Source organism: Euprymna scolopes, chromosome 13 (assembly GCF_053919585.1).
Source record: "Euprymna scolopes isolate OS-2025 chromosome 13, ASM5391958v1, whole genome shotgun sequence".
NCBI classification, from domain to species: Eukaryota; Metazoa; Mollusca; class Cephalopoda; order Sepiida; family Sepiolidae; genus Euprymna; species Euprymna scolopes.
The window spans coordinates 119,187,383-119,208,567 of NC_136494.1; the positions used below are offsets into that span (position 1 = coordinate 119,187,383).

The 21,185-nt window shown below is 32.2% G+C and overlaps 1 protein-coding gene and 1 pseudogene across 6 annotated transcripts in view; both read right to left on the minus strand.

Moving 5' to 3' along the window:
• LOC145292168 (LYR motif-containing protein 1-like) overlaps positions 1-21,185 on the minus strand; it is a 659,461-nt gene that overhangs the window by 293,650 nt on the left and 344,626 nt on the right. For 5 of the 6 annotated variants that reach the window (XM_080138378.1, XM_080138382.1, XM_080138376.1 and 2 more), the window contains exons 2-3: positions 19,863-20,058; positions 8,090-8,150 (exon numbers count right to left, since the gene is read on the minus strand). In XM_080138378.1, the coding sequence (XP_079994504.1) occupies positions 8,090-8,150; positions 19,863-20,018 (217 nt within the window). In that variant the 5' untranslated portion in view covers positions 20,019-20,058. The remainder of the gene's footprint in view (positions 1-8,089; positions 8,151-19,862; positions 20,059-21,185) is intronic. The other variant, XM_080138381.1, reaches the window with a different exon arrangement.
• Positions 9,275-9,392, minus strand: LOC145292421 (5S ribosomal RNA; annotated as a pseudogene).

The window sequence follows — 21,185 nt, forward strand, 5'->3', positions numbered from 1 at the left end:
TTATTTGTTGTCATGTCATTCATTTTATTTGTTGTCATGTCATTCCCTTTATTTTTTGTCATGTCATTCATTTTATTTGTTGTCATGTCATTAATTTTGTTTGTTGTCATGTCATTCATTTTATTTGTTGTCATGTCATTAATTTTACTTGTTGTCATGTCATTCACTTTATTTGTTGTCATGTCATTCACTTTATTTGTTGTCATGTCATTCATTTTGTTTGTTGTCATGTCATTCACTTTATTTGTTGTCATGTCATTCACTTTATTTGTTGTCATGTCATTCACTTTATTTGTTGTCATGTCATTCATTTTGTTTGTTGTCATGTCATTCACTTTATTTGTTGTCATGTCATTCACTTTATTTGTTGTCATGTCATTCATTTTATTTGTTGTAATGTCATTCATTTTATTTGTTGTCATGTCATTCATTTTATTTGTTGTCATGTCATTAATTTTATTTGTTGTCATGTCATTAATTTTATTTGTTGTCATGACATTCACTTTATTTGTTGTCATGTCATTCACTTTATTTGTTGTCATGTCATTTATTTTATTTGTTGTAATGTCATTCATTTTATTTGTTGTAATGTCATTCATTTTATTTGTTGTCATGTCATTCATTTTATTTGTTTTAATGTCATTCATTTTATTTGTTGTCATGTCATTCATTTTATTTGTTGTCATGTCATTCATTTTATTTGTTGTCATGTCATTCCCTTTATTTGTTGTCATGATATTTACTTTATTTGTTGTCATGCCATTCCCTTTATTTGTTGTCATGTCATTCCCTTTATTTGTTGTCATGTTATTTACTTTATTTGTTGTCATGTCATCCCCCTTTTTTTTTGTTATATATGTCGGGTCTGGTCTCAGACATTAAGTATACAAGACTAGCTATAATTTCGCAGTATTGTTTATCATTTATTATTTCAGATTCTGTATGTATATTTTTATTATTATCATTTCGACGGGTGTAGAGCATTTCTTGCACTCTCCCATTCCAAATTTTAATAGTACATTTTCTATGTATCTCGATTGATTCATCATAACAAGTCCCTTGCTTTGAGTAAATTCTATCCCCCCAAAACAGGATATTTTGCCAAGATCGGTCATTTCTAATCTTTTACTTAATTTGTTCTTAACATTGGTTAAAACTATGTCACAATTTGATGCGATTAAAATATCATCGATCCACAAAACCAAAATCAGTAGTTTATAGTCTTTGTGTTGTCAGGTCATCCACTTTATTTGTTGTCATGTCATTCATTTTATTTGTTGTCAAGTCATTCATTTTATTTGTTGTAATGTCATTCATTTTATTTGTTGTTATGTCATTCATTTTATTTTTTGTCATGTCATTCATTTTATTTGTTGTAATGTCATTCACTTTATTGGTTGTCATGTCATTCATTTTATTTGTTGTAATGTCATTCATTTTATTTGTTGTCATGTCATTCATTTTATTTGTTGTAATGTCATTCATTTTATTTGTTGTAATGTCATTCACTTTATTTGTTGTCATGTCATTCATTTTATTTGTTGTCATGTCATTCATTTTATTTGTTGTTATGTCATTCATTTTATTTGTTGTTATGTCATTCATTTTATTTGTTGTAATGTCATTCATTTTATTTGTTGTAATGTCATTCACTTTATTGGTTGTCATGTCATTCATTTTATTTGTTGTAATGTCATTCATTTTATTTGTTGTAATGTCATTCATTTTATTTGTTGTCATGTCATTCATTTGTTGTTATGTCATTCATTTTATTTGTTGTAATGTCATTCATTTTATTGGTTGTCATGTCATTCATTTTATTTGTTGTAATGTCATTCATTTTATTGGTTGTCATGTCATTCATTTTATTTGTTGTCATGTCATTCATTTTATTTGTTGTAATGTCATTCATTTTATTTGTTGTAATGTCATTCATTTTATTTGTTGTAATGTCATTCATTTTATTTGTTGTTATGTCATTCATTTTATTTGTTGTAATGTCATTCATTTTATTTGTTGTAATGTCATTCATTTTATTTGTTGTAATGTCATCATTTTATTTGTTGTTATGTCATTCATTTTATTTGTTGTTATGTCATCATTTTATTTGTTGTAATGTCATTCATTTTATTTGTTGTCATGTCATTCATTTTGTTTGTTGTCATGTCATTCACTTTATTTGTTATCATGTTATTCATTTTATTTGTTGTAATGTCATTCATTTTATTTGTTGTAATGTCATTCATTTTATTTGTTGTTATGTCATTCATTTTATTTGTTGTAATGTCATTCATTTTATTTGTTTTAATGTCATTCATTTTATTTGTTGTAATGTCATTCATTGTATTTGTTGTCATGTCATTCATTTTATTTGTTGTTATGTCATTCATTTTATTTGTTGTTATGTCATTCATTTTGTTTGTTGTCATGTCATTCACTTTATTTGTTATCATGTCATTCATTTTATTTGTTGTAATGTCATTCATTTTATTTGTTGTAATGTCATTCATTTTATTTGTTGTAATGTCATTCATTTTATTTGTTGTTATGTTATCCATTTTATTTCTTGGAAACTTATTTACTACTAATACTATATTTTTCATTTCTTAAAATATTTGAAACTTGAACTTCTGCACTGTATTTATGTTTATAAAAATTTCGAGTGACAGACGAACAAAATACATATGTGATATTTCAATCAAGTCTCTTCTTTTTTTTTTGCAAAAACAAAGTTCTTAATTTATAATTAAAAGAAATTGGATTCATAGCATTTTGCATTCAAACTTCATAAGTAGGTCACCAGCTGTTGATTATGTTGCCGCAGCAGACGTCTCCACCCGCCTTGTTACAATCAAATGTACAAAGCTTTGTTAACCTCATTTCTTGTTCCATTTACCCCAAAAAACAAAGGTTAACTAATCTAAATTATTTTTGAAACCCAAGGTCAAACAGATGCAACCACCAAGAATTTCTACTTTGTTATTATTACTTCTTATTAATCAATTATAAACACACTGTGTCAATAATGGTTAAGAAAAGAAAACAGATTGTATTATTCTTATGTATATCTATTATATAATAACTAGACAGTGTTGACAGGGGTTCCGCGTCCCATGAACAATAATGTTAGATTCATTTCATATATTTTGTTCATATACAATAGGTATCTTGCGTTTTAAATGTCAACTTTAACAAAGTTCAGTAATTAAATATAATTGAAGATAATATATAACTGTGTATTTTTTTTTAATACAAAGCTAAATCTAGTAAACACTTGAAATGATCAAGTATATGAGTCTTGCTAAAAAAAAACAAAAAAACAGAAGAGTTCGAATTGTAACAAGAGAGGTAATTATTTTCTGAAAACTTTGAAAATCTGAGGGTGATTTGGCAAAACTCAGTTGTCGCTGATTGTCTTTGAAAACTGCTTTCACTTATAATTAATTTTCTATCTTATCGTTTTAGTAATTTTTGGATATGTTCATTACTGCAACATGACAATTAAGTAGATACCATTGGTTTTACTTAAAATTTAATATTTTGATTTTAAAATTTCGCTATTAAAAAAGCACTCATAAATCTTATTCTATGCACAAAATAGAAAAATATTCTTACCAAGTGATTAAGTTTAAGTCACTTATTAAATGAACCATTATCCATACTGTGCAACATACATGCTCCTATGCTGAATGAACGTGCATCAGAAGCTATGATGATCTTGTGCTCTGAATCATAAAAATAAATCAGACACGAAAATGGTCTTTATTTTCTTATTCTGTCATCCAAATCCAGTCTTTATCTTTCTTTAATTCCGTGTTTTAAAGTGCTCATAGTTTGTACATACTTTAGATAAATAGGTTATTAGTAATTTGCTAATCCAAGAAAATTCTACAAAAATAATTAATTTTCAGGTGCTGGCATATTCTTTATCATCTCATTAGTCGGCCTTTTTCCATTCACATATATTATTTGCCACTGTGAACTGTAGAAACTTAATGCCTCTAGCTTTGGGGCTTTTGTCTATTACCTTTTCCATACTTTTTGCCTATTATTAGGCAATAAAAACTCACATTTCTCTTGTTTTAGTTTAAAGCCATAATCATGAATTCTTTGAAAACTTTATGTGCTTTTTATGTTGTTCTCTAGTTTCACTTATCATTAAGACATCACTCAGATAAGCCAATGCAAACTCTAGACCATTTAGTAGCATGTCCATCATCTGATGAAATATAACTGGCATTATCTTTATTCCAAATGGTAGTCTGTCAAATTTATATAAACCCTTATGTATATTTATACATAACTTTGAGTATTCTTTATCTACTTGGATTTGCAAATATGTGTCGCTCAAGTCTGATCTTGAAAAAAAGCTTTCCTCCAAAATTTTGCAAAAATTCATTCCAGACTAAGCAATGGATAAAAGTAATCTCTTAATTCCTGGTTAAATCTTGTCGAAAATCAATGCATATACAAAATTATTTATTTTTTTGCTGTTGACAAAACCAATTCACTCTTTTTCAAGTATATCCAGTCCTAAGTTAATTTTTTCTCCTGACATGAATTTTGTTTTTTTCCTTAAATTGGTTTTATACTTGGTTTCAATTCAAATTTCAAACATTTTATTACATCTATCAAATCACTAGAAAAACATGTGAAAAATTCTCTTTCAATTTTTTAAATTTATCTGCAAAATCTTCAATTTTTATACCCTAGCAAAAGCAGTTTATCAGCCAATCCCACAGCTGAAACTTCTCCATTCAATATGTGTCTAAAAGATTACCTGAATTATTCAAAAATATTTTCAGTTTTAAGGTTTTCCCTTGAAATACAACTGTCATTATTAGTTTGTTTTTGTATTTGATTTGTTCTCTGGTCATGCTTTTAGTAATTTTGCAAATAAAGTTGATTTGTTAATTTTCTTCCATGTATGCAAATAATAGATAAATTAAGCATAGTCTAATTGCATTTTTATGTTTCTATTTAATATTTTAACTCGGGCCAAATTTCAATTTCCTCGGAGTTAATGATTCTGATGGTTTTATTTTTTGTTCTGCCATGCATATATTCACGCATAAGCAATTGCATTTAAACCATTTCTTAGTTTTATAGGGGCAATCTCTGTAATAATGCATCTGTTCACAATCAAAACATGGTTTAGGGAGCAGATTACTTTTCTTTTGACTATCAAATTAAAAAGTCATTTTTTTTCTTGTTGCAGATTTTTTTTTTAAGTGAAGCACTTCAAACTGTTTGATATCCTTTGAATTCTAACACACTCTAATAAACCATTGGCAGTTTTTTACTACTTGCTGCAGTGTTGGATTGAGCACATTTTTTAGTTTATTAATTACAAAGCAACATGAAACTACAGAGCAACATAAAGAGCACATATAGTTTTTCAAGACTCTCAATTTCAGAGTGTGTTCAACACCAATCCTTGTGAAAACACAAAACATTTAAAGATAATTTGAAGTCATCACAGTGATTAATTATTATGCTTATTAATAATTACATCAACAATTGTAGAGCTTCACTAAATTTTAGATTGCTTGTCTTTTGAGATAAAATGTAGTTTACAAATTTTGTATATTCCGCTGTGCCCAATTTCCTTAGTAGCAAAATATTTTGGAACCACAGTTTTCACTGTCTGAATTATGTTTCCATAACATCCGAAATAAGAGACAAAAGTAACCTCATTATCCAGATCCTAATTGAAAGTCTCAATGGTATTCCAAACTGTATTTGAGAGAATGCACCATTTTGCCACCCATTTCATGATTCAAACAATTTCTGCTGTTATGGTCATGTTTGATTGAACATCTCAAATCTTTTATTCACATAGTTCATATATATATATATATATATATATATATATATATATATATATATATATATATATATATATATATATATATATAACACTTTTATAATACACTGCTTTACTGGGAACAGACACTCATTTTTATTCTCATCTCAAAAAGGTTCAGCTTTATTTACTACATAAGTGTACAATTGTTTCTGCCCTTTATTGATATTTATTTATATATATCTCAGCATATGTTTTTTTAATTATTCTTATAACAGTGGGGCATTCATCAGTGCTAAATAAAAACCAAATAACAAAAGTCGAATCAACTTAGAGATAGTTTCTCTCATCAACAGTTCGATACATTCACAATTTGAAAATTTTTCTTTTTATACAACATATCATATGCTACACACCACATACATAATCATACATTGCATATTAGTTAAAGCAAAACAAGTTTCTACCCAATTTATTTACTTTCTGGTGAACAAAAAAAAACTTTTTATTATTTTTTTTAATCTAATTTTTTTTCTTTGCAGTTAAAATTTGTTTCTGAAACTTTGCTTCTTTATATTCAATATCCTTTAAATTTCTTGTTGATTTGTTAAACAAACCACTGAAAGTCTCATTTTTTTTAGATGCAATGGTGCAATTTTAGACAAAAAACAGTTTTTTGTTGTCAGCGTGTGTGGAATTTGAGTCTGGGTAATTTTCAAAATTTGAATCAATTCGGGTTGTCAAAAAAAATCATGAGACATATGTCTGAAACAAAAAAATGTTGAACTAAATACATTTGCATACCTTGTCTCTAGGATTGTATTACGAAAATTTTAAATCTTTCTTCCAGTATGTGTGATGTAAAGTTGAGCTATGGGACTCTGGTAAACAAAATAGAATGATAAACGAATTACGTCACTGTTTTCCAGCTGAGAAAAAACTTGTTATAAAGGGAAATAACCGAAAAGCAAAGTTATCTCCCCTGGATGGAAAGGGGGGGGAAGACTTTTCAAGATGGTTGACACAGCATTTCATATAATCTGTTGCTCTAACGTTTTACTATTTTTCTGTTTAAATAAATAAATAATTTGGTGCCAAAACGATGTCTTCTTGTAATTCCCACATTAACAACCAGTTATATTCCGTGACGACATAACAAAACTAATATTTTCAAATCAGTCTATGTGGATGTAGAAAAGATTATAAGCTAAAGCGATTGTTACTTCAATATCTCTATCCGTCTGCATCATTAATTTCATTAAGTTAGAAAGTTTGGTTAAGGTATAAATAATTAACTAAGAGAACATTAATTTCTTTCTTTTTAATTAATTCTCTCTAAAAAAAAACCTTCAAGAAAACTCAGCAAAATCTTGTGTCCTCTTTTTCCATGAGAAGAAGCTTATTTCCATAGCATTCATTAAGCATTGTCAGATGATCACATTTTATTTTTTTGTTATTGAAAATGTTACATTTCATACAAAAACCTGTTTATATATCCCAAGTAATAAATCCAACAAATTTAATTTATTTTTAGTAAAAATGAAAGAAAAAAAATTAAAAAAGAAAAATCGAACACTGGTAAACAAATAATTTTTAATGTAGTGGAATTTTACGTTTTCTCATTATTATACCCTTTTGTCAGAAATTCTGTTTTTAACATAGTTTATACACAAAAATAGTGTCATGAAAGTAAATAAATAATAAAAGTTTTATTACAGCCACCATTAAAGTGTTAAATTATTATAGACATAGAAATAAGAGAAAATGTAAAAATAATACCTTTCATGGGCTGTTTGTTACATATTGAACAAGTAGATCAACTAGTATATAATTTCGTTGAAAATAGCAGGAAATGCAACAGATGCAATGTTATCAAAGGTCAACTTGCTGAACCTGATGTATCATTGAACACAAGTTTTTATTCCAACCAGCAGTGGAGAGAAGTATTCATACATCTCTCAATAGTAGGATAATATAAATGAAGGCAAGAAATCCAAATGAATTTGAATTTAGCTTGATCCAATTCCATAGTCTGCAGTGCATCCATTATTCAACTTTATCCCTCTTCATTTGATTGGCAACTCACAGAATCCTCGTGTGTAACAAGCTTAAAAAGATGCAAGTCTGTAGCGATTTGGGATATGATGCTTCACTCTTTGAATCCTACACCAAAACCCTGGAGTGAAAGACCAGGACGGAAATGCTTAGTATGCAAATAATTACACCAACAAAAGAAGTAGAAAGGTTAAATAAATTAAATTATTAACAAATTTTGAAACTTACCTAATTCTATCCGAACTTCACCCTCTTTGATGTGATCCTCAATCTCAGATGTGTTTTTAATCTTAAAAAAAAAAAAAAAAATTAGAATGTTATTTCATAGTTTTGCTATCATAATTATTCACTCACTAGAAGTTCTCACACAGGTTGCAATTAGCGATTATTCACTGGCAAAGACCTATAGTATTCCTTGCAGTTTGAGTGACAACAAATCTCCTCAGATTTCCAGTACTCTCTACCACTTTCGACAACCATCACAGATGACTTCATGTTATCACAACAGCCACTTATCTTTGATTTCTCACTGGCAATAGCCATTGGTATTACTTTGGATTTACGTAGCAAAAACTTCCCTAAGGCCCCAGTGTTCTCCACACTTTAATTATTATTACATAATTTACTCAGTAGGATTTTCATATGAGTCAGTATAAGTTATAAACGGTTTGAGAGAAAGAAAGATAAAGACCCAACTAGAGGTAGGTCAGTAATTCAATTTCTTAAAGCCATTCAATACATGTCAATATGTAAAGATTTGGAACTGATGATGATGAATGGCTTTATTTGAATAGGAAATCTTTATTATTATATAAAAGCCACTGTGTGTGTGTGTGTGCGTGTGTGTGTGTGTGTGTGTGTGTGTGTGTGTGTGTGTGAGTTCCTTCCTCATGGGTTCTGAAATGGCTGAGCTGATCTTTTGCAAATTTCACACAAAACTAAGCTATGAAGTCTATTTTGAACTCTGTCAAAGCAGGATAAGCAGCTTCTAGCAGCTCCTGCCCAGATGTGGCAACAGTACTCCATCATTGGTCGTACCTGGCTTCTTTTGTATCCTGTCCGAGAGAGAGAGAGAGAGAGAGAGAGAGAGAGAGACAGAGAGAGAGAGAGAGAGAGATTCATGGTTTGTGTACCAGCCTAGATACGGCAACAATACTCCACACATTAACAAATGGTGGCTTCATAGAGATATAAGATGCTAGCATGTATGAAAGGTTGAAAGGTTTACTGACTTTGTTAAATTAATAAATACCTCCATTCAGTCTTGAAATACAATGGGTACCTCCTGTAAGAGTGGTTGTGCGTGTAATTGTGAGGCAAAGAATGCACAAACTCCAACCACACCTCTCCTAAATCGGCACTGCTTGAGTTCAGTGGCAAGTAGTAGTCCAGGCAAGAAAAACAGAACACCTACACCTACAGTACCTGGAATTCCCAAACGGTCACCCATTTTAGTACTGAACAGGCTCAACGTTGCTTAACTTCAGTGATCTAACAGGAACAGATGTGTCAACGTGATTATGCTGTATATAAATATTAAATTAATAAACAAACAATAATATAATAATTATATTTTACTTCCAAGATACTATTTTTCGAAATAATAATTAAGTAAAAAAAAAAGATACAAATTAAAAAACAAAAAAAGAGTATGATAAAAGCGAAACAAAATTGGAAAATATAATCTCTGACAACGTCGGGTAGGTAAAATTCGTTTAATTTGAATCATGACAGTAAAATACATTTAAAAAAAAAAAAACAACAACAAAAAAAAAGAAGACATTTTATCCGTTACCAAGAATTATCTCCCTTGATCTTTGTCAAATGTTGGTTTTATGGTGTGTAAACGTATTTTATAAAATCGCAAACAATTTTGTTAAGTGATCCAAGTTTACGCTCCTGATATTCTGACGGAGGAATCTTAAATCTAATGAAATTACGAGACACTGTAACCGTTTTGTAAGTAAAAACGAATAACGTAGAATATATGAATATTTAAAATTGTAAGTTCTTATCAACACTTGCAAGTGATGTTAGAATTATTCCCCTTGAATAAAATTTCTAATTATCTCCCTTGTACCAAATAATCGTATTTAATTTCCTCCCAAATAGAAATTAGTGGTAATATCCGTCCCATTACGAATTCACAATACTAAGACATTTTCGGATTCTCCCATAAATGCTTTAGAACAGACTATTATATATTTCAAACAAAAAAACATTGTTATAATGGACAACAGTGTTCAATTAAAACATACAGAACTGATGTGCTCAGAACAATTTTAATTTTGTGATGGGTTTTAAAAATAATTTGAACATTTGTATGAATATTATGTCTTTAGTTATACTTTAGACCAAAACCAGGGTTCTCTGGAATCATAAGGCCGTGAAAAATGTTTCTAAATGTCCCACAGAACAAGTGAGATAAGCTAATTCACTTTTGATTTTTTTTTTACTTAATATCATGAATACATTGAGAACATTGTCAAGGCTGCTGTAAAGAACACAAGTTCCCTCTACCATGCTACTCATACCTGAGAGTATCCTATACCTTTATGAAGCCACAATTCACTCATACATAGAGTATTGTTGCCACATCTGGGTTAGTGCATCTACCACTAATCTCTCACTCTTAGAGAGGTCAAAAATAACATTCTCAAATCTAATAGATCCTGTACTATCCACTAAGTTCCAACCTCTGCCCCATTACCACCATGCTGCAACTGTGTGCCCGTTTTACAAGTACTCTAATGGAATATGCTTTCATAACTTCATAGCACTAGTGCCTCTTGACACACATGCTCCCAACTAACCTGACAAGCAGCAAAATCCCACCCCTTCAGTGTTGAGGTCTCTAGAAACCGAAAGCTTGTCTACTCTAATGGTTTCTCCCCTCAGACTGTTAGACTTTGTTATTCCCTCCCTTTTTACTGCTTCCCGTACTGTACTACCGTACAGAAGTTTAAATATAATGTGAACATCCATTTCACTGCTAAACTTCCCACAGTCCCGTGCTAGACATTATCCCAAATAGAAGTCCCTTACATCCAACTGGCAATATACCTTGTTTAGGGGTGAAAAAGAATTTTTTTAAAAATGTAATATTAGTAAACATGCACAATATATTCTTTGTTATTTTAGTACTAGCTGGCTGCCCGTCGTTGCTCGGCCGTACAATATGCTTAACCACAATATTTTAATTTATACAGATTGCGTATGTATCATTATAGAATCAATTCTCTCCTGGTTATTATATATTACAGGGAACAATTTACCCAGTCGATTAATTCGTAAAAGAAAATACAGAAATAATAATGATAATGTTGTTCATCAAATTGTGCCTGTGTTTGTTTACGTCAGCTAATATTTGGGCTTGGCAATCTTAATAGTTTTTCTTCTCTTATAGATAAAAATTTTTACAGGGGAATACTTTAAATTACCCCCCAAAATTATTTCCCTTGGTCGACATAACGTAAAACATTCTCTTGTAAAAATTATTTTTTATCTATAAGAGAAAAAAAAAAGAGTATTTTTAAGATCAGATTTTTCGGTTTTCGATACTTATAGGATGAATTTCTCTACAAAAACCTATCTAAGAACACTGCCAAACATATAAATTAGCTTTGTTGGAAATTTGCAAAAGATAGGCTTAGCTGTTTCGCAACCTATGAGGTTGGTTGTTTTGTTTTACGGCATATCAACCCTTTTCAGGTTATTTAATGCCGAATCTGGTGATTTTGAAGAACGATTTTTTTAATATAGTATATTTGTTTTTTAAGTCATATTCTATTTAACCCATAGTTGGGACCCTAACAGGTGCTACCACTCTGGGTCAGAGTGGACCTGGGAGCAATGGCAATTAAAGGGTGGCTACACACTCCCTAAGGCCTGCAAGCTGGGGCCCTCACCATCGGATATAGTTTAAGGTCATATCCAGGACCGCAACCTATGAGGAATGAACTCTCACACACAGTGACTTTTACATAATAGTAGAGATGCTAATATAGATATCATCATGTATTGTTAAAAAAAATATTTAATGATGTTTGACAATTTGAAACTTTCCAACAGCCGAAATTTTGAGGGTGAAATCGTCTTTATTTGCGATTTATCTTTTATCGTGTCAACATTGTCAATGAAAGATAAATAAACTTTGGAGTCTAGAATTTCTTCTTTTTCTGAATGAAAACTTCATGATAACGTATTATAAAAATAACAGTATGAAATTTATTTATCATTATCTAAAAAATTTTATTCAGTATTATTGAATAATTTTAAAAAGGGTATTAATTTTTTTTCTTACACCAGTTGTTCAAATATACTATGCTATTTACGATGTGAATTACCATGAAAATAAAATGATATAGTACATCGATTTTTGCGAAACCTAATTTATTTTAAGTGTATGGATAGATGTTCATCTGTCGGAATGATGAAAACCACCTCATCATCTTGGAAAGATGATAAATGACACATGCTGAATTGTGGCGCAAGGATTGCACTATCTCTAATCACTTATCTTGAGTCAGCATTGTTTGATTCTAATGCCAAGAAGTCCAAAACAATTGAAAACAATGCCAAGATAAGTCGCAACCACATACAACACTTAGTATTCCCAAATGGTCAACCATTTTAGTACTGACCAAGCTCAAAAATGCTTAACTTCGCCGATCTTATTGGAACCAGTGTGTCAGTGTGATTATGCCGTATTTATTTAACTTTTACTCACCTTCACCCCAAACGAGACACATTGTCACTTGGACGTAAGGGGCTACTAATTGGGACAAGAAAGGTTAAGATGTTGGTTTACGTTACATTTAAACTTCTTCATATCAGTAGTTTGGGAAGCAGGTAGCAGGAAGAGAATGCCAAAGTTTTGCTGTTCTAGGAAGGAAGCTATTTGTGTAGAAAACTTTCTGACATTTAGGGACCTCAACAGTGAAGGGGTGTGATTTTGTTGCCAAGTGGGTCTGTCAGGGATATGTATGTCGAGAGGGCACAAGTGTAATGAGTTTATCAGAGCACGTTCCATTAAAACACTTGTAAAACAGACACAGGGATGCAACATCGCATTGATGGGACAGCGGTTGGAGCCTAGTTGACAGAGTGGGACGTATTAGATTGAAGACCCTTTTCTGGACTCCATCCAAGAGAGAGCGACTGCATCAGCCCAGATGTGGCAACAATACTTCATACATGTGCGAATTGTGGCCTTATAGAGGTGCAGGATATTCTCAAGTGTGAGCAGTTTTCTAGCACGATAGAGCGAGCCCACCTTCTTTGCAGCAGCCTTTGCAATGGCTGAATGTATTTATTCCATTTCATATTTCCTGCGAATGAGGATTTTGAAGGAAGAATTCTCAGATAAGAGTTATTTGTCATGGATATCAGTGGTTGAAGAAGCTTCTTGTAATTATAAAAGGAGAGCAGCTTAGTTGCATTAACTGTCACCATCCATTTACGTCCCCATTCAATGACCTCCTGGAGGTCATTTTTTAAGGATTCAGCCATTGTCTTGGATTTATGGACATCTGTCCTTCCCTCATACATGTTATAGAGCATTGTATCATCAGCAAATATACTATGTATTTTAAATAATATACTATGTATTTTAAATAATATACTATGTATTTTAAATAATATACTATGTATAAGGTTGAGGAAAAATTCTTTAAATCTCAATGAAATCAGTTTTATACGAAAAGAAAAACCACCTTTTGTGCTAAAGGAGATTATTTTGTACCAAACTTTATGTTCCTATATTTTTTATATAATGGGACCCTACGGTAGCGAACGAATAAGGTAAACTAAGTAAATATGCAATTAACACAGCTAACAATGAGGAATTTAAATAAATATAAATAAAGTAAAAAAAAAAGAATGTCTGGAATAAATAAACAATGACAAACATGGCCTGATTCGGATGTCAACAAAGAATGACATAATTGTCTAATATTGAAAAAAGTCAGTTTTAGAAAACAAATAAACAGGATTATATAGATAGCGAGACAAAGAGAGTTGGGAAGTGAGTGATGAACATTCTGAGCATGTAATCAATGGGTGTCTGTAAAATTTGGGTCGTTAAAAAATTACCTGGCGGCTTGCAGCTTAACCAGACATGCATGTGTTTGAAGACCAAAATAAAATGTCTGTGTTGATTTGCATGCCATCTGATATTGGAAGGTCCTTAATTTTAGTGCCTACAAGATAAGGAGGAATTAACAGCAAGAAGTGGTGACAATAGAAACCCAACTAAGGTATGCCTGTTTATATATATTATATATAGTTTATAATATATATCATTATATGTTGTCAAGGAACGTCCGTGGGTTGTAGTTAGCGGCCCGTGTAAAGCGAACTATCTCATATCCTGTTTATTGTATGTGTACAAACATGCACAACACATTGATATGTAACACGTCTTTATTTACTCGGCTTATGACAATGTACTGCATACTTTATACATGTATAAGTCACACATAGACACACGGTACACAATATATCATTATTGGTTAACGAATATGTAACAAGTCTAATAGTCTACAAATATTACATATACAGATAAATACATTATTTTGACTACTGTTCTCATCTTGGATGCTATTTATGTGTATAACAAGTCCAATAGCCAACAAATATAAAATATTAAATATTAAAATATACTATATAATATAATAACATATAAGATATTAAAAAAATAAATATATTATTTAGATTATTTTGACTACTGTTCTCAACTTGATGGCTATTTTTCACATTTCTACCAATGTAATTTCCAACTTTTGATACATTTTGTTGAAATCTGGACTCTTTATTTTGAACTCAGAAATTCATACAAAATTTCGAATGGAACGCTTTATTTAATTGATATGAGTATATTGCTCTCATTCTAAATTAAATAGAGGATCCTGTTTGAAATTCCGTACGGATTCCCAAGTTTTACAAAGACACACCTGAAGAAGGTCAGGGCTTAAATTGGCTGAAATGCAAAAATAACAGCCAAAGTGAAAATGATGCAAATTATCAATCTTCATCTCAAAACTTCCAAACCGTAATCCAAACATAAGTCTCATATATATGTCCAATAACTAGATTTTGTCTATAAGACCTAGGAACTTCACATTTTGTATCAATGAAAATTCACCTATGTAGATTCTCCTAAGGAGGTCATATTTATATATTCCACTAAAACTATGTGGGTTTTGTTTGGCCTCATCTCATCTAATGACTAAGTAGGAAATATTACCATTTTAGAACATCTCTTTTCAGAAGTAAAAAAAAGACCATGTTAAATTATTTAAATCTGTATATACTTTACAAACTTTATGAATCTTGTCTGTTCCCGTGCACGATAGATTAAGTCACAAAGGGATGACATCATCCATTAAAGCATATATATAAAAAAAAAATCAAACAGATCTTTTTCACGCATCTACCAATACTTTGAAGATCTTTGCCACATGAATGAAAACAAAAAAAAACTCGTCTCCCCCTCCTCGCCAATCTTTCACGAGAAACACCCGTCTGGCTGAAACTACTGTCAATAATTTTCCCCACTCTTTATCTGTGCTTGAATCCAAACGTAGATTCCATGAGCAAAGCTTCTTTCTTAGAACTGCACGCCAGTGGAACTCTGCCGCTTGCCTGTTTCCCACCTGACTACAACTTGGACGTCTTCAAGTCCAACATAAACAAACTCCTGACAAACCACCCCCTTAAGTAAGACACTCTATCAAAACCCCAATACTAATGATTATTACAATACTATCTCATTGATTACTGTACATGCAATAACCCTTATCCCTGAGTGGTCTTCAGGCCTTAATAAGTGGTGACTCCCATGTAAAAAAAAACCTCTGTTCAAGGGTCAATTATTTAGTTGTGTGGTGACTTGTGTTGCTTAGCAAGTTATACTGAAATACTTGCTTCTGGGGGTAAGATGAGGAGCACAATGCTCCAGGTGTTAACATTTAGACTTATATAATTCCAGATCTTCATTAATGACCTCACCAATGCAATTGCATCTAAGATTGGTGTATTTGCTGATAACACAATGCTGTTTTTCTAAAAAATCGAATGCCTACGCATCAAAGGCAATGAATCATAAAAACAAAAAATGCCTCATCTGCATTAGAATGGGTCCAAAAACGGAAGGTCACATTCATTGCTCCCAAGACAAACTCCATTCCTGTAACAATACAGAACCTTTGAAATCACTGATTATCATTTCTGATAGCACCATTCTCAAGATTCCAATGTTTAAATGGACTAAGTACATAAATGTTGCCAAGGCTACTGCAAAAAAGGTAAACTCCCTCTATCAGGCTAGTAAATGTATAGAAATGAGGTTGCGTGTTCATATCACGTCAGGTTCACCAGATATTGAAATGAGACAACAACAAAATGGAAGTTTCATTCTACATTAATGAATTTTATTTGGTACTCTCGTTAGTGGCGTTTAGCAGAGTACAAGGGAGAAACGTGTTAGTAAAAGAGTCACAGATAGAAATGTATTAGTTTGACGAGTTCATTGTTCGTGTATTTATAGCAGTCATGAAGAGTTTGTTGTGTGGGAACGAAGATTAAATATACGACAATAAGATATACATCAGGTCTGTTGAAGGAGAAAGAAAGAGGCTCTTGTGTGAAGATAGAATGTTCGTTTATAGCATGTGGAAGCAATTAGGAGTTTGAAGAGGGATATAGCTAGCTCGTTGTACCCAGGTGAAGTCTGCACCCAGGCAGGGTCAGGATTTGAAAAGGGTTAATAATTTCAGGTTTCGCCTTTTATATACTCTGTCACGTGATAGAGAGCTGACTTGTGATTGGACAAGCCAGAGAAATAGATTTCAAATCTCAAAGTTGTGAGAAGTCATCTGCTTGTTTGTAGTGGCTGCTACAAATGTCTCACACCTGCCAATATCCTAAATGTTTACAAAACCACATGCATCATGATTGGTGCACCAATCACTAGCCTCTCACCCTTAGACCGAGTGCAAAAAAGAATTCCTGACCTAATCGGTTTCACACTTCTGAATTGAAAGCCATGTTTAATTTCAGAAGGGTTTCCGATGGGTAGCTAATCTACAAGTTCTGAAGATAAAAAAGAGTTTTTGGTCGGTAGTTGATCTGCATAAGTCTTGGACTTTAAAATTTTGCAGGCAAAGATCTTTCTCGTGTGAATATGAAAAATTATGTGCAGGAATTCTAAAAGATCCAATATTTTTATGGAGCAATTCTGGTTTCTGATTGGTTCCTAGCAGAACATGGCTCCATTTGATTGGTCAGTTCTTATCGCAAGTGTCTATAAATAGAACCTTTCAATTTTCTTCAATCATACGCCATTACTATATCAAAAATATTGCAAGACACACTGTCTGCCAAGCTCCAACTTCTGTCACATCGCCACAGAGTTGCATCCCTCTACTTGTTTTATAAGTACTTCTGCAGAATGTGCTCCAAATGAACTTACCATACTTTTTAAGCGAAAATATCACAACACATCCAACTAGCTGCTAAATCCTACACTTTCACTGTAGACGTCCTTAGATGCTGGAAGATTTTCTACAAATAACTTATTCCTTTGGATCACTTACCTTAGGAATTCCCTTCTTACTCTTTTTGCTGACTGTACCAACATACAGAAATTTAAATGTAATGTTTACAAACATCTTGCTGATGAACTCCCTACCTCTTAGGTTGTTCTGCCTATGAATCTGGCCCCTATCACTGTAACTCCTTACACTTCAGTGACGATATGCTTTGTTTTGGTAAACAAAACATAAAATAGAACAGGAAAGGAAAACGTGATCCTTCTCATTTGGGGGAGGAAGCAATTCCTACTGAATTTTATGTTTCCTACTTATTGAAATCTCTTAGTTTTGAAAACTACAGAGTTGCACCCAGATTGCGAATTATGAAGGAATAAATCTGCTACAATGTTGCATCCCTACGCCTGTTTTACGACTACTTTAATGGAATATGCTCTGAAAAACTCATAGCACTTGTGCCTCCAAGACATACCCCCGACAAGTAGCAAAATCCCACCCTTTCACTGTTGGGGTCCCTAAATGTCAGAAAGCTTCTACTCTAATAGTGTTTTTCCCCTCAAACTACAAGACTTTGAAATCTCCACCCATTTCCTGCTTCTGAGACTGTACTAACCTGCTGAAGTTTAAATGTAAGGTGAACAAACATCTCGCTGTTCAACTTCCCATAGTCCCCTGTGAGACATGATCCCAAATGGTAGCTCGTTACGTTTCAAGTGACAATATGTCTTGCTTAGGATGAAAAAGAGTAAAAAAATGTAAGTATAAAAGGAAAAGCTGTAATTTCTGTATCATCAGTGGAGTAGAAAACATATCTTCCTGGTGCCATAATCTGAGTTGACAGAATGTTGCTGCATACAACCTTAGATTGACTTGAGAACTTATTTTTCCTCAGGGTTGACTACCAAAGATTTCCCTATGAATGTGTGTGACTCTTAAGGCAGTGGAAGTTTAAGTGGCGATTTCCCTCTAATACAAGATGCCTTTGAATTGGAAGATAGAGTTCAAAATAAACTTTGTGGCCTGGTGGAGGATGCCCTTTTCTCTTCCCTGTGAGCCTGTCTCTGCTTTATCGTTGTTTTCATGGCAAGTGCTGATCTGAGCTCCAATCTGTAGTCCCCCCCCCTTGTCAAACTTTCATGAGAAACGCTTGTCTGGCTGAAAACACTACCAATGGTTTCTCCCACTCTTTATGAGTGCTTAAATCTGAACGTGGATTCCACGAACAGGGCTTTTTTCTTAGAACTGCACACCTGTGGAACTCTCTGCCAGTTGTCTCCTTTCCGGCTGACTAAAATATGGTCATCTTCAAGTCCAACGTAAACAAATTCATGATGAGCCATTCCCTTTAAGTAATCCAATTTTCCAAATTTCCACTGTTAACAATTACTATGTCATTGCCCCATTGAATATTGTACACTTATTAACCCTTATCCTCGAGTGGCCTTTGGGCCTTGATAAGTGGTGACTCCTTTGTAAAAAAAAAAAAAAAAAAAAAAAAGACGACTGTCTGCAGGGAAGCAGTTTCATGGTAATATTTTCCACAGATGTGATAGGTTTGCTTGTTTTCTTTATAGCATATCAACTCTTTTTGAGCTAACTTATTTTGGTAAAAGTCTTTTGGTTTTTTTTTACATGGGGGTCACCACTTATCAAGGCCCGGAGGCCACTCAGGGATAAGGGTTATTGCGTGTACAGTAATCAATGAGATAGTATTGTAGTGATCATTAGTATTGGAGATTTGATAGAGTGTCTTACTTAAGGGGGCGGTTTGTCAGGAATTTGTTTATGTTGGATTTGAAGACATCCAAGTTGTAGTCAGGTGGGAAACAGGCGAACAGAAGAGAGTTCCACAATCGTGCACTTCTGAGAAAGAAGCTCTGCTCATGGAATGCTCCAAGTTGATTATTTTTCAGTATATTTATTCATGGTGTTTAGTTTGCTTGTTTTATTTCACCATATACTAATCCTTTTCAGGTTATTTAACGCCGAATTTGGTAATTTTGGAAGAAAGATTTTTTATTCTTCAAGTTCTTTATATCTTCATAAATTTATTCATGGTTTTAGTTTGGTTGTTTTGCAGAGAAAAATTGTTGTTTTTTGGCTTTGCAGAACATGATTGAGTTTTGCAAAGAGAAAATAAAATGCAATAATAAATATCAATGTTATGTGCATTTTAGGTCAGAAATATGATATCTTCAGACAATCTGATCTGGTAGCACCAGGCCACAGATATGAAGTTCTTGGAAAGAAACTGTTCATGTGTATTCCATGACACATGGACAAAGAAAGTAAAGTTTTTTTCAGTATTGGTAGAAAATGAGTTCTTACTGTAAATGTCTTAGGAGGAGGAGCCAGAAATTGAAGCTTAGTCGAGCACCTTTCATGTAATTATCTCACTTTTATGAATAAGGGGGAAAAAATATGATAAAAAAATGTAATTTTATTTTTACCTCTTTGTTCTGTTTAAAAAGCTTGTGTGCTTCATTAAAGATGTATTCCCTTTCGATGAGAGTATCTTCTCTTTTTCCAGACATTGCTTCCCAGGTTCGACTCAATTGCAGTATCTTACGAAACAATGACAGAACCCGTGACTTTTGTGATGCCATTTTCTTGACATGGGAATTGTTCACAACTAATCACTGGAGCCTATATAGAAAGAGAAAAAAATAGAATTATATTAATTTCAATGAAAATTCGACTTACATTTTCAGAGAGGATCTACAATATAATAGGCACCCCAGAATGAGACACAGGATTAGCCCTTAAAATGATACACTAAGAATAACATTCACAATCATTTCTGCAATTTATGTATTTGTTTTTATTCTGAAGTGAGAACAAATATGAAGAAATAAATGGGTGAAAACGATTCCAGTTTAAAATTGCATCATTTTTGTTTTAATTTGAATATTAAATATTCATATATGATGCTTTTTAAAATGTGAACATTTCTTTATTCAGCCATGTGCCACCAAGCACAATACTTAGCCCAAACTTAATTTACACCTTGCCAGACATTGCTCGCCTCACCCACTCTACCCTGAGATTAATACCAATAAAATGAGAAAAAAGGAGGAAAATAAAACAAGAACAAGTTTTGCTCCAAAGAAAACGTTTTATAAAAAAAATAATAATGTCAAACTTCTTAAGAACATGTACATACAAACTGATAAGGTCCTTGAACATTTCAAAACTGAAATAATTTTTCTAAACAAAATCAAGAGAACTTGTTCAATCATTGACATAGCTTGCTTTTTTAATACCAAAGTGCAAAATAAAGGACATAAAATATAAATAAATATCAAAATCTGAAATATGAATTAGACTATGGAAATGTAAAGAAAAAGTGATTTTTTTTTTGCAACTGGACGCTTGGGATCTAAGCAAAAAGCCAATTATTATTATAATTTTGATCGTTTCCCTAATTTAGAAGTTGCTATCATCATATTCAGAACTTGAATTCTCCACTCTACTGAATATTTCATCCTACTATTTGTCTGAACGATGTTTTCCCGCAGACTACTACTACTACATACAGTGTGTTCTTTATGTGAACAAAACACGGAAATACAGTCTTCCCCGACGGAATCTTCTCACCAATATCCCAGAACTGTTCTATATACTTGTAATCTTTTAAATCAGCCAAAGACTTTCAACAAGCTCCTAGAATAATTCTACACCTGCAATCTCTCTCCGAATTGCCCAGAGAAATGGAAATAAGGACTTAAAGAAAAAAAAGACGTTTTACAGCAATATTGAATTTAATTGAATGA